This window comes from Macrobrachium nipponense, chromosome 29 (genome assembly GCF_015104395.2).
Source record: "Macrobrachium nipponense isolate FS-2020 chromosome 29, ASM1510439v2, whole genome shotgun sequence".
In the NCBI taxonomy this organism is placed as follows: Eukaryota; Metazoa; Arthropoda; class Malacostraca; order Decapoda; family Palaemonidae; genus Macrobrachium; species Macrobrachium nipponense.
Genome location: NC_061092.1, coordinates 38,228,385 through 38,243,336, shown reverse-complemented (window position 1 = coordinate 38,243,336; position 14,952 = coordinate 38,228,385). Strand labels below are relative to the sequence as shown.

General features: G+C 35.4%; 1 protein-coding gene across 2 annotated transcripts in view; it reads right to left on the bottom strand.

Annotated features, from left to right (window-relative positions):
* LOC135206246 (multiple epidermal growth factor-like domains protein 6) overlaps positions 1 to 14,952 on the bottom strand; it is a 381,457-nt gene that overhangs the window by 149,122 nt on the left and 217,383 nt on the right. For both annotated transcript variants that reach the window (XM_064237627.1, XM_064237628.1), the window contains exons 3-4: positions 1,348 to 1,432; positions 250 to 946 (exon numbers count right to left, since the gene is read on the bottom strand). In XM_064237627.1, the coding sequence (XP_064093697.1) occupies positions 250 to 946; positions 1,348 to 1,432 (782 nt within the window). The remainder of the gene's footprint in view (positions 1 to 249; positions 947 to 1,347; positions 1,433 to 14,952) is intronic.

The following is a 14,952-nucleotide window of genomic DNA, read 5'->3' as shown; positions in this document are numbered from 1 at the left end:
CTGTTGAAATATTTTTTCCCCTCAACTAGCCAACAGGTCAAAATCCATTTCCTAAACTACTCTCTACTCATAACACCCGATTTTTATACCAATATTACTCTTTAATGCATAATAAAGATTTTTATAGCAAGATTACTCTTTAAGGCATAATAATGATTAGTATAGCAATATCACTCTTTACTGCATAATAACCGACTTTTATAGCAAGCAATATTTCTTAAATTAGACTTCAACCTTAAATCTAATTACCTTTGGTTAAAATGATCGTGTAGCTGTAAGCGTCGTATTTCGTGCCATTGACGCCGTTGCGATGTCTGTGCCGGTGGTGAGGGCCAGGGCTCGATTTGAACGTCGTTTCGGCCACGATGCCCTTGTCTCGATTCGAGGGGGCTCGAAAACGATACTTCCTGGAGTGGCGAGGCCTCCGGTGATCCCCTGCCCTAAGATGTCGCCTTGGATGCCCCTCGCCCTCCCCATCTGATAGAGACGAAGACCTGTGGTGTTTGTGCAGGTGCTTATGCCTGATAGGCCTCGTAGCAACCGGGTCGCCGTCAGGCGCCGTCGGAGGGGTGGTCGAGACTCCATCCTCTTCTAGAGGTTCGAGTATGGTCCTCAAGGAATCGTCGTTAAGGAGCGTCGCATTCTCGCTCCGGTTCAGGCTCTCCCTCTCCGGTCCGAAAATGAACTTCTTCTTGGACTTCGGAGGGCCGTTAGAGGCGATTTCCAGGGAGCTGTTGTCCTCCTCGGGAGAGGGCGTGACCAGGTAAGACGCGACGTCGTCGTCGTCCACTTCGCCGATAAGTTGATAGACTTCTCCCTCGTACGTGATCTCATTTCCCTGATCAGACGTTGCGTTTTCCAGGCGGAGGTTGCAGCCTTCTAGGTCGCCTCCGTCAGCGTTGTAATCGTATGAGAGCAAGTCTTCGTCACCTTCCGTTAGTTTGTTCTGTAATGAGAATACAGAAACTTGATGATCAGGTGTTGCCAGAAATTATTCATGTCCAGTTATTAACAATTTCAACAGAAATCGAATGTCCACAAAAAAAATTACGTTCATGTTTTAATCTATTATTCTATATAACATTTGATTATGATCAGCTATTTAATATAGCTCATCTCATCTAAGTAAATTTTTACTTATATACTGTATTGAATTCTCACCAAAAGTTCATCAATGGACGAAGCGTTTACAACAACAAAAAATAAAAAAATAAAAATGAAACTGCTAGCTGGCATTAAATGCACATCGTTCCACTGGTCTGAAAATATTATAGAACTATAGGAAATCCAATATTCACAATACATTTCCATTCAAGAACTATAGAAAATTCATGCAGCATTACGCACCTCTCTTGCCCATCCAGGGCAGCAAGCTAATAAGGTGAGGTTTCTTAGCTCCAGGCGGTCCTCGTAAGCAGTTCGGTACTGGGTTCTGCGAAGGAAAAAGATCTGAAGTTCATCAACGCCACACTTTAATTCACATATTTGCTGTAACAAAAGGTCACCCTAAAGGTATCTAATGATGTTTGTGTTAATCAAGAATCACTTGAGACATATTAGCTGTAACCTTTTCATCTAATGATGTTTGTGTTAAGCAAGAATCACTTGAGGCATTTGAACTCACGAAAATATTACCAAAACAAAAATAGTTTAAATATCTAGATTCTAGTGCATTGGTCTGGCACCAAAGACAGAAGTCAGTACCATTTGAAAAGATAAGTACTCAAATGGTGCACCTTCAACATCATGTGTCTTTTTTGTTTATTTAGGCTGGAGAAGGATAAGTTACTTAATAATCCATATTACTTAAAAAAAAGTAATAGAGCTTCATCAAAGTTTCTTTTTAGTTTTTCTCTAACATTAAAATGTATATAATAAACAAATGCAGTACTAAATTATTTGAATATAATCAAACCACTTCTCAGAGATATAATACACTATTTCTTTAGAGAATATATGTACGAACAATAGTTATTATTTTCATTCACTAACTTAAAACAATGTTTGGCCAGATTCAGTTCATGAAAGCCAGATACGGGATATGCGTGTATAATATCGCACGGATGTAAATTTCAACTCTGACAATGTTGTTAACATCTTTTCTGTAAGACTTAAATAATTTAGGAGATGTTTATTATTCATTTATAAGATAAATGGGGACACTGAAATATAAAATCAACTCAGCTGAAAGAGTATTATTTTCAATTATACCTTTTTAAAAGGTCCTCTTACCATGTGCAGATTATAATAATGATAATAATAATAACGTTTATGAGCATGGCAATAATACATCAAGTCTGGCGCCCTCAAGGAGTCAAAGGCAAAATCCAGTACCTCACAAGAAAATACAAAAAATGACTGACAAGATAATGCACGGGACAAATGAGTTACAACAAACTGGTAGAAATGAACTTGTTGGCCTTGATGGTCGATATATAATACAAAAAATCTAGGCAAGAACGCGGGGATTTAGAACTGAACAAGGAATACAAGTATAAACGCTGGTCATGAATCCTTTATTGCCCCCAAAAAAGAGATGATGTTTATTTTCTTTAAAAGGTCTTCTCAAAGTCATCCTATGAATACGTAAGTTATTTACTCTAACTCACTTCTGTCGATAGATAGTTGAAGAAAAATCTCTCTCGAAGGACTGTTTAGCTTGAAAGATTATTGTGAATATTAAGTAAAGCAATAAATAAACACAAGACAAACATAACTATTCCCATGCAAACACAAAAACGCGACTAAAAGAATATATAATGCAGAAATAGCTCTCTCTCTCTCTCTCTCTCTCTCTCTCTTCTCTCTCTCTCTCTCTCTCTCTCTCTCTCTCAGACGCATATAAAAACAAATACACACGCCCACAAAGATAAAAATTTCATCACCCAATGGAAACAGAACAGGTACCATCATTAATTTAAGAACTTGATTTGAAAGACGAAGTACATAAAGTAAAATGCCAATGAAGCAATTCAAACTTGAAAAAAAAAAAAAACACGTATCAAAGAATGACGAGAGAGAACATAAATGAAATAAAAAAGACCCATTGTTAAGAGTAAGGGAATGCTTGAAATGATACGCACAAAGGAGGTAACCGCCGGTTCCATTAATAACAAAAGTATTTTCGAGTCATTGTGCAGTCATGCTGCTGAATTTATAATGCATACTGAAGTTGTTTTAAATTCCATAATGACGATTTTCTGGTATTATTAAGCATTATTCAGAAATGTTACGGGCGAAAGTTAATGATGTGGGAGCTCCGTGAAACGTAAACAATTCGGGTCGTTTAATAATACTGAAAACTGCTTATTCTCTGAATAAAATATAGAACTGCGCCAGTGTTTGCGAAATCTATCAATGAGCAATGAAAGTCTTGCATGAACAATAAATACCTACGTTTTATGAATATAGCGTTGTTCATATTAATGCCGGAACGTTGCTTCCTAAAGATTCTCTCAGAGAGAGAGAGAGAGAGAGAGAGAGAGAGAGGATGGGATTGTGATCATATATTGTGATTTTACCCATATATTTTCTGTTACAGGTTGTTTGTTAGTTTCGCGAAATCCAATAATTAAAAATAGCTTAAAAGTCTTTTACACTTGACCAACTACAACAGTCTTTAGAAGTAAGTCTAAACGTTGTTCTTTGGGTCACGGTGAAATATACCGCCAATATAACAGAGGTCGAGAAATCTGCGGTCTTCATTATCAGGCCCTGGCAACCAACTTGTCAAGAGTGCTGCCGAGTTTTTAACAGCAGATTGTCAGAGCATGATAATGATACCTTCAAACCCACTTCCAAAGAGCTGCCAAACACCGGGGTGGTAAAAGTTGGAATAGGACTGAAAACAGGAATTGTTGATTCACTTATCCTTATACACACACACACACACGCACACAAAAGACCTTTATCAATTATTTTTTAAATCTATTGAGAGGCATTGCATTGTAGAGTGAGAAAACATAAAAGCTTGTGAAATAGGGAGGTAAGAAGGGCAAAAAGACAGCTTAGAATATATGAGATGGCTTCGTCAAGTAGAGAGAATGGAGGACCAGATGCAGGTAAAAAGTGCGTATAATTCATTGATTCCAGGAGAAAGGGAGGAGCGGAATAACTAGAAAGGGATGAATTAGATGCAAAGAATGATGTATTGAAACTAATTAGTCTTAATATTACGGAAGCAAAGAGTGCATATATGATAAGGGGTGAATGGCGGAGCGAACTTGCAAAGGGAAGTGGGGATGGTTACTGATGCACTACCTTCTGGGAGGTAAAAACACTAAACCGAAATAGGTATAAAATCTGTACAGTAAAAATTTATTAAGTCAATGGGTTGGTTGATTGTTTAAGACTGATCAACCTTATGAAAGCACGGCCCTTTGCCTTAAAGCGGCCCTTAGTGTGGTAAGGTTTTGAAGGGGATAATAGGCTTCATATGGACTCTGAACTCACCCACGTAACAAAGACAAGGAGCCCTCAGGAGGGAGTTATCATCAACAGTAAAAATGTGCGCTTCATTGTAGATAATAAAGACACTTTGCATACAGCTGCTAACCCATCTGCATTGCTTAATATCTTTCCTCATCATTTATTACTTTGGGACACCTACTGAACAGCTAACCATCTATTTGACTACTATTGAAATTCTAAATTCAAATCGATAAAAAATGCACTCATGATAACCACAAGAAACCTTCAGAATGATTCAGTGACAGTGGTCTACTTGCGTAACATAAATAATTTATAAAAGATAAAAAACTTATCTTTAATATATGATCGACATTACATGCTTCCTTTACTTTTAGTTCTTGCTACTAGAACATCCCATTCTGAGACAATTTTTAGAGAAACCGAAAAATAAAAATATGAATACAAAAATACAAAAATAAAAGCAGTTTAAACAACAATACTGAAAATCATATCAAAAAAGAAAATAAAAAATAAAAGAATTTAAAGAACAATATTGGAAAGATATAAAAAATATTTCGATCTAATTTAATTTCTTCTTATCTACTAATAAGCTTTGGAATTCCCCTCCTACTCCAGCTTTTCTGACCTTTCTTCCTTCAAGAGGTACGTATGTAGTATATCCCCTCCTTCACTGTCGAATACCACATCTTTCTTACCTCTTCCATTTTTCTCGTTTTCTTTGGGATGGAACAGAAAATGGCTGTCCGTCCCATTGGCTTTTCCATTTACGAAAAATGAACAAGTCAGAAAAGGTGAGTGAAATCCCTTCGTGGAAATCATGTGAACAAAAATGTGAATTCCCCTTATTTTCCCCTCTTCTTTTCTGAGGCAAAATACGTGATGTTTTTCTCGCTCCCGATCGTTCGACAAAAAATGGGGGGGTGAAACAGGGCCGAGAGAGAGAGAGAGAGAGAGAGAGAGAGAGAGAGAGAGAGAGAGAGAGAGAGAGAGTTACTATCAAAATTCAGCTGAGTCGGCACATTTTCGTCTTCACTGCGCAGGAATCTGATTCTCATCATCTTTCGTTTCATGAACATCACTAGGACGTTTTCTCCATCAAAGATTGCCATTATATTTGATTAGATCTTTCCATCGCCGAACAACAGGAAAAAATAAGGAAACAAAAGGGGCTAAAATGAGTGTAGCATACTGCTGCCGAAGACACTGAAAACTGAAAGAAAATAACGAATTTGGAAACTGGTATAAGGAAAAATGTTGAAAATATGAAATTCTAGCAAGATCGTTTCGGGTAATTATGATTTTTAAAATGTTATTTGGATTATAGTAGAAGATCATTATCTATATATATATATATATATTATATCATATATATATATATATATATACATATATATATATATATGATATATATATATATATATATATATACAAAAGTAAGTCAACATTCTATGTGAATATCACCAAAAAAAAAAAAAAAAGGAAGTATGTTTCACTTCGCAGTCATAAGCAGACATTGTTTTCCTGGAAGAAGTACTGGATATCCCAGGATATAATATATATCTATATATATATATATATATATCCTATATATATATATATATAATATATATATGTATATATATGATATATATATATATAATATATATATATATATAATATATATATATATATATATATGTATGTGTAAGTATATGTATATATATAAATACATACATACATACACATATACATACAACTATACGACTTTTCCCCAAGCGGTTTGCAGTTAACTTGGGATGAAGCTACTAGGCCCACGCCCGTTTTCCCCATCCAGGTTGCGGCCAATCACAGACATTGGACTAGGTTTATATAAAAACAATTGCCTCTAACTTCCTGTGAGGGAAAATTACTCATCAAGTTACTTCGAAAAATAATCAAGGTTGTGAATGTAGGACTACTAATAATTCTGGTTATCAAAACTAACAACGGGTAAGCAGTGAAAGGCTCTAATTCGATCCCATGGGAGTTATTCGAGTTACGACAGAGAGAGAGAGAGAGAGAGAGAGAGAGAGAGAGAGATCTGAATGCAATCGTATCAATCTTATCGCAAGAAGGATAAGACATAATTATCGATCAGTTGTCATCAAACGGAGACAGGTAGCGAGACACAAGAAATTAATCGTGGCAATCACATGCCAAATCGAAAAGGGATAAGAATTAGTAGCCATACACATACAGAGAGAGAGAGAGAGAGAGAGAGAGAGAGAGAGAGATAATCCCATCAGTCACAACGAAAGACTGATAAGAAAAGACTCCGATTAACCATCTGCATGATAAAGTGTGATTATGAGCGCACTTTGAGAGAGAGAGAGAGAGAGAGAGAGGAGAGAGAGAGAGAGAGAGAGATCACAGATAAGAAAGACTTCGACCGGTGATCAACACGATTACAGTATGTTTGTATACATGTGTGAGCGCACATCTATCTTAGAGAGAGAGAGAGAGAGAGAGAGAGAGAGAGAGAGAGAGAGAGAGAGAGAGAGAGATATTTTTTATCAAAATCTATACGGCCTTTTAGCTTCCAGATTATCGGGAGATTAAGACATGATTTGACACCTTCAACTTATCCTGAACCCACTCATGGGCCATCGTCATTCATGCTTGACCTCGCGAGGTGACATTACTCACATCTGACCAGCTCTTTCCTGACGTCAACGTGACATTTCCGAGGAGGAACTACGAGGCGTGATCGTTCCTCTTATCAACAGTCCTACCCACGGAGGAGACCCTGGTATCTGGGCAGTATTTTATACTTTTATCTACTGCGATGGCACTTACAACTCTCGGACATTCGAGACGACCAAGGACTGGATTGGAACTTTCATTTCCTCCTATTTCTTGCGTTTATTTATATCATCACCACGATTTCCAGATTCACCTCCAGTATAACATTAATGGAATGTGAGACAATTTATAATACCATCATCAGATTACTTATAAAAACTAAAATAGCACTCCACGTAGTTAAGAGCAAATGCCATAGTGCCATAGACTGACGAATTTTCCTTAGATGTAATGATTTTTTTTACTCTAATTTCAAAAGTAAAATATATACGCACGCAAGGAGGTTTATGAGAAGATATACTGACAGGAAGACGAATGAAAGAAAAAAAACTATAAATAATTCTCGTAGATACAAAATTTAAAAACTCCCCCATAATACATTAACAAAATATTCTATACATACATACATACATACATACATATATATATATATATATATATATATATATATATGTGTGTGTGTGTGTGTGTGTGTGTGTGTGTGTATATACATATAACATATATATATATATATATATATATATATATATATGTATATATATATATATATATATATATATATATATATATATATACATATATACATATATATATATATATATATAATATATATATATATATATATATATATATATATATATATCTATATATATATACGTACACGCTTACTGGATAATTGCCGTCCATTGCCTCTTGTACGCCCTCTATCCAAAGCTTTCTTGGGCTTCCACTCATTCCACTTACCGATGCTTCCCCATTTCTTTCCGGACGACCAAACATCTCAAAAAACCACCCATCCATCCTTTCACCTACGCTCAACTTTTTTAAGAAGACTTCTACTTAATCTATGCATATTTCTCACCCTTCAACGCCTTACGCCTCAGAGCTTATCATACGATATATACATGCGTACACACACCACACATACACACCACCACCCACACACATATATATATATATATATATATATATATATATATAATATATAATATATATATATATTATACAGAGGACCAAGGGCGGAGGAAGACGTCCATAGTAACGACATTTCTTTATTTGCAATTGATGAAGTTACAAGACATCTGTATCATTATCAAAGCTGTAATGATTAATATATGAATATAAAAACGGACTCATACTTAAAAAAAGTCAATCAAAATATAGAAAACCGTCATCATTTGGACGAAATACAAAAGCAGAGTGACATAAACTCACGTCAGGTAAAGAGTTGTTGAGGTAGTTTGGTTATTTAATCTCGGTACTAGTAGTTTAGTAGGGGGCGTGAGGCGCCCATGTATCTCCCCTGACTACATCGGGGGCAAGAAAATAAATAGACGATGCTTGATGGCATAAGAGGGCTAATTTTTTCTTTTTACTGGAATAATGATTTAATATCAAGAGTATTAACATGTATAATTGTACTGTTTTGTTTACGGTTCCCCCACTGTATACTCTGACGACTAACGCAGGACTTTTCTTGAATAAAAAAAAAAAAAAAAAAAAAAAACCCTCTCATTCAAAAACACTTGAATTTCAAGAAGGATGAAGTCCATTGCCACCTTTGTGACTCATCATCAATACTCTTTTAATTTCACCTTCTATTGTCGAATAAGACTCGGCAACATTGTTCAGTGGGTATTTATTATATCTCATCTATTTCCAATCAGCAAATCAACGTCGCCTACGTGTTTACACTCTTCTTATGCCGCGTGAAACATGACTGAGATTTATACAGTCTATAATCAAGGGTTGTCAACACCAGGGGATACGCTGTTGTTTTACCTGGCACTTGTCAGCCTGATGCCAAACACTTGTTTTTAATGCTACATAGCGCGTGGCTTCAAGGACAGTGTAGTCAATTTTCCGGGTCTATAAGAATAAACATTTATTTTGCCAATTTATTTTTGGAAACATGCAGGGATGAAATAGGTTGCATTAACTAATCCTTACTTAACCATTTCTAAATCTACTAAATGGTCCTTGCAAGTGTGCAAACTAGGTCGTATATCATAACTTGATTTATTTGATATAGTCACCATGTTATATATAATATAACTATATATATATATATAATATATATATATATATAATAATATATAGATAGATATAGATATATAATCTATATCTATATATATATATATCTATATATATATATACTATATATAGATATAATATTTAATTATATTAATAATTAATTTAATATATATTATATTATATATCTATTATTATATATATAATTATATAAATAGAGAGATAGAGAAGAGAGAGTGGAGAGATCGAGATCGAGAGAGAGAGAGAGATGAGGTTATTGATTTTCAATTGGTTTTGTAGAAATTTGTTTCTTTTCAAACAAAAGGTGTTTTTATGCTTGTATGTTTCACCTTTATCGTCATATACATGAAGTAAGGTTGAAGGAGGTGGCCCATCCAATTTGGAAGCAGGAGAAAATCAAATGGTACCTGGTCTGGAGAACAGGATGAACACTTGTCTTTTCACATACATAGGCCCCTACAGCTACCCAGGTACTTGTGATGTTTGCATGGGAGTGTAATCACGTGGCAACAGGGCCACGTGCCAAAATGGTAACGCAGCAACATGGGACGCTTTGCTCCATGCAAAATGATATGCGTAAACATAAACATCAGTTCCGCGTATTACTAACAAAGTGTTGCAAAGGACGTGGTCCATGTGAATTTACATTTCTCCACCATATAAAATAAAGGACGTGGTCCAAGTGAATTTACATTTCTCCACCATATAAAATAATGTCCATGAATTTGCTGAACTTACGTTTTATTGTGAATTTCCTTGGTAAGAATAGCACACCTCCGCTCTTTTGATTCCTATTTGTACTTCGAATCCACGTTTCATCAACAGGTCAAACAGTTAAATAATTTGTAGCAACCCCAATGATTTATTGTCATCTCGATTTGGAAAATAATAAAGAAACACTGCTTCCTATCACTGATTATTAGCACGAGGTTCTCTTGTGAGTTTCGACTGCAACATTATATCACATGGTAGTCAGAACTCTCAACACTTTAATAATCCAATCAGTGCTATACCTAACCGCCATACAGTAGAGTAAACTAACGTACGGCCACTCTCCAGCGGTCAATCACCATTTTCTGGATAGCCTCAATATTTTCTGCACTGGCTGATGCTGAACCCCAAACAAAATTCCTATCCATGACCGAGATATATAGAGAGGACCGGTTTTCCTACACGGTGGCCAAGCGAGCATGAAATCTCTGCAAGTAAAAAATTTCCCTACTTGAAGAATTCAGCAACAGAACGTTTCACTTTCCCTGCTCACTCAGTCTGCAACAGGTAGGGATATGGAATTCGCGACTCGGCGCAAAAGAAGCGACTCAAATCATGCAAAGCTCATATCTCCGGAATTGCTGTTTTTGAAAGAAGGGTAAACTGTTTGACCGTTCAACGGAGTGTATATTCATATATGTAATTTGATCTTGAGAGAAAAATTGTTTATAGGTCCTCCATACGAATAGCGAAATATATTAATATATATATATATATATATATATATATATATATATATATATATATATATATATATAGCATTAGATAAAAATAAGCATTTTAACAAACGCCCTTCTAATTTCACATAAAACCGACGAGCAAAAATGAAGTAGCACCAAAACAAACAGCATGCAGAATAGTTTCTCTATGACTCTTACGGTTAAATCGGCTTAATAAACACTGTTATGCCAAATACAACAGTTAGTGACATTCGTCCCACCATCTTGAGAGAGAGAGAGAGAGAGAGAGAGAGAGAAAACTTTAATTTGAACCTTGCATGATGATATCTCTTTGTAAGAGTAACAGGAGCAAGAGCTAGCGCCGCTGTGACATTGAGAGGGACAAACGTTCACTAACTCTCCTAAGATGTAGGACGCGAAAAATACCTTGACGGAGTTACAAATTCTTCTCTCTCTTTTGGCACGACTTGCAGAATTTACAGGATATGCCTCAAGAATGGCGGTCTATTTATAAACAGCAAAGCACACTGCCTTGTAGCTCTTGGAATCTCGAATAATGTTGACATTCTTGGTCATTCAAGACAATGTTTTCTTTTCTCTTTGGGATTTTTCGGAAGACTTGGTAAAAAGGGGATCGAATTCTACCCGGTTTGTGTGATGACTTTTTACCTACTCGGGGATGGGGGTGATGAAAGAATGTTCTTTTCCGTCTAGCGTTTAAAATAATTTCGGAGCGCGTGCGTTCGGCTGTCCGTGTGCGTGTGTGTGTGTGTGTGTCTGTGTGTGTGTGTGTCTGTTTGCAGTGGCAGCAACTATTGGAATTATTCATGTGAACATAAGCGGCTTTAAAGATAGGATGTTGATGCAATTCATTCATTCTATTGGCAAATTAACCTTGCAGAGAGAGAGAGAGAGAGAGAGAGAGAGAGAGAGAGAGAGAGAGAATCTGAAAATATAAACAGCCGGCAACGCACAAAGTTCTCTAAATCAGGCACTGATAAACAAACAAAATATGAGCCCAAGTTTTTTCGGCGCGATCGAGTTTTCTGTACAGCGTATAAATGCTGAATGAAACTTAATTACGGCCCATGAAACTTTCAGCCACGGCCTGCCATACGCACGATTATGGCTAATTCTCACCATAAATAAAATAAAAACTACTGAGGCTAGAGGGCTGCAATTTGGTACAATTGATGATCCCGATATGCAGCACTCTAGCCTCAGTAGTCTTTAAGATCTGAGAGCGTACAGAAAAAACTGGCGACGGACAGACAATTAAGCCATCTCAACAGTTTTCTTTTACAGACAACTAAAAATATAATGTAAGTTATATCAGAATCATTAGTATCTTCCAATAGTGTCTTCCACTGGACACTGAAGAACTTAATTACAAAAAGGCATTCTGTTTCAAACAAAATTGATTCTTGATTGTTACTTTCTTCCTTTCAAACAAAGCAAAATATGGTTTTGATGTGATAACTTCTGGAGCTAATTCAATCGCTTTTGTGCTAACGTTATTATTCTCTACTACTATAGCGGCTGTCCGTGGAATGATAAAGTTTTGATATTATTTTTTAACTGATCCATAAAATTGGATTAAATTATATTTACACCCATTCCATGACATCGAAACGAAGAAAGCTTCCATGACCTATTATATACGACTAGACCTTACAGACTACAACTTGGAGGAGACTGTTGTAGATGCCTATGGATTAGTTATGTGCAAAGATATTTTGACTCAAAGGATGACCAAAAAAAAAAAATTACGGTTTGCACTCTGGATATACATGAAGAGCCCATTCCAAGTAACTATAACATGGCGTTTATGGCCACAAATTCAACTTGAAAGTATATATATATAATATATATATATATATATATATATATATAGTATATATATATATACACACACACAAATATATAAAATGAAGTTGTGGGAGGGCGCCCGTTATACGTAAAACCGCGCATTTTTTTTTTCTAGCCAACATAATTTCATAATTACATAGGAGAGAGAAAAACTGAAAGAGTAAATCAAGGAAAATACAACCAATGGCTTACACTTGAGGTATGATATATGGAGGAGGGCAGGTACGGACGTCTGCGAGAGAGGCTGTGTCTTAAAACAAATGATTAACGAACCTCAGTAAAAGTGATTAACGAGTTCTTCGGAGACTACAAGGTCACGGCTCGTGTATCTCGGTAGTTCTTATCTCTACCTAATTAAATTAGAAAAGCTAATGAGAAAATTGCCCTTTTTTCTGCTGGACTACTGTAACAGCTACATAGGAATTTTATTTTTAAAACTTAATATTTCACTTGATATTTCATCATCCAATGCATTTAAATCGAACCCTTCCTTTCTTCTGAGACCCTCTGTTCCTACGTGTGGTATTTTATTCCAGATTGTATTATCTTTCTTTAATATTGGCAAATCATTGGCAGTGTCAATTGTTTGCTACTTATAACCATGCAAACAACCTAATAAGAAAACGGGTTAATGCTTATTTAAACAAAATTCTAAAGAATACAAATGAACAAAATATATATAATCATAAAAATTAAGTAAATGAACAAAACACTTAAAAATAATTTTCTCAGTTGTTAATAATATTTAATAAGCAAAGAAAGCAACTCAATTCATCGCATCAATACACAAGATGTTTCTTAAATACTTTGTAAATGTGTGTGTGTTTGTGTGTGTTTAATCACCAGTACGGAGGCCTTGAAATGTGTGTCCCAAGGCTGAATACCGCGACGAAATTCTTAAGAAAGGAGATTCTTTTTAGGCACATCGCCTACCACCACTTTGTACATGGAGAAACGTGCTTAATAGATTTGAAATTCCATTCTCTCTGTATCTATCCGAGTCTCATTAGGTGCGATGTTCATTTGTTTCTGTACCTGAGTCAGGAGCACTGTTTTTTCTTCGGCCAGCATGGGTATTATTAACTGTCAGCGTATGTTACATTATTCTTAGTGGTTATAGGTGCTTGTCAACTTTAGAATGACAGACGTAATATTAGTTATCCGAGGATCATGTTCAAATTTTCGTCATGTTCTGGCTTCAAGTGGTTTTTAGCTCTGTTACTGTGGCAGGATTTTAATCAAAATGTCGATTTTCTTTTGTTTATTATCCATAACCCGCTGAGTGTAGTGCCGTACGTAAACCTCGCGTGTTGCAATGTAGGCATTCGTGAAACGTGTTTACAGAGTCCCTCTGTTTTTTTTTTTTTTTTTTTCTTCTTTTTTACATTCTCGCTTTATTTCTTCAATCTTGCTGGCCAACTTCTCTTACTTCTACTTAGTGCCTCTGTGGCTTTGTCTCCCATGTACATCTTTAGATCACTGTACCTAAACTACTTCATCTTCTGGATCTCTTAGTCTTGCTGTCCAACTCCTCCAACTCCCTCTTACTGGCACTTAATGGCCTGAGGACACCAGTACTTGGCTTGGAAGCCTAAATTTCATCATTCTTTAGCGACATATGGAAAGTATAACTTCACATGGTATAAGTAATTTGTATGTATATATATATATATATATATATATATATATATATATATATATATATATATATATTACACAAATTACTTATACCATGTGAAGTTATATTTCCATGTGTATATAAATATATATATATATATATATATATATATATATATATATAATTTATATTTATATATATAATTCTTGGCTATATCATTCATCTATTTAAACTATAGAAAATATACTGAAATTACAAATACGACGGCAAAAAAAGATTGAAGTGACCCAACATACACATATATACATGTATAAATATATATACACCTGTATATATAAATATGTATACAGATATCTATAGATATACACACAAATTGTATTATTTATAAATATACATATATATAAAACAAAACAGAGTGTGTACATCAAGAAACAACAAATACCCCTAGAATATTCTTGCTGCGGGACACACGGCTAACAACCTTATGTCAAAATCATACAGTTACTGAACATCGAAGAGGTAGCCCTTTCTAGAAGTATCCCTTGAAGTGGAAACAGACTCATAGTAATAAAACACGAATATACAATGCACACATACGGGCCAAAACAAATGTATGTAAGTAAAATACATACATTCGGGTACACCATACCAGTCTAATTTTCCTTCAAGGCTAGAGGAAGAGCAAACAATTATAAAGGTCATCAGTTAATT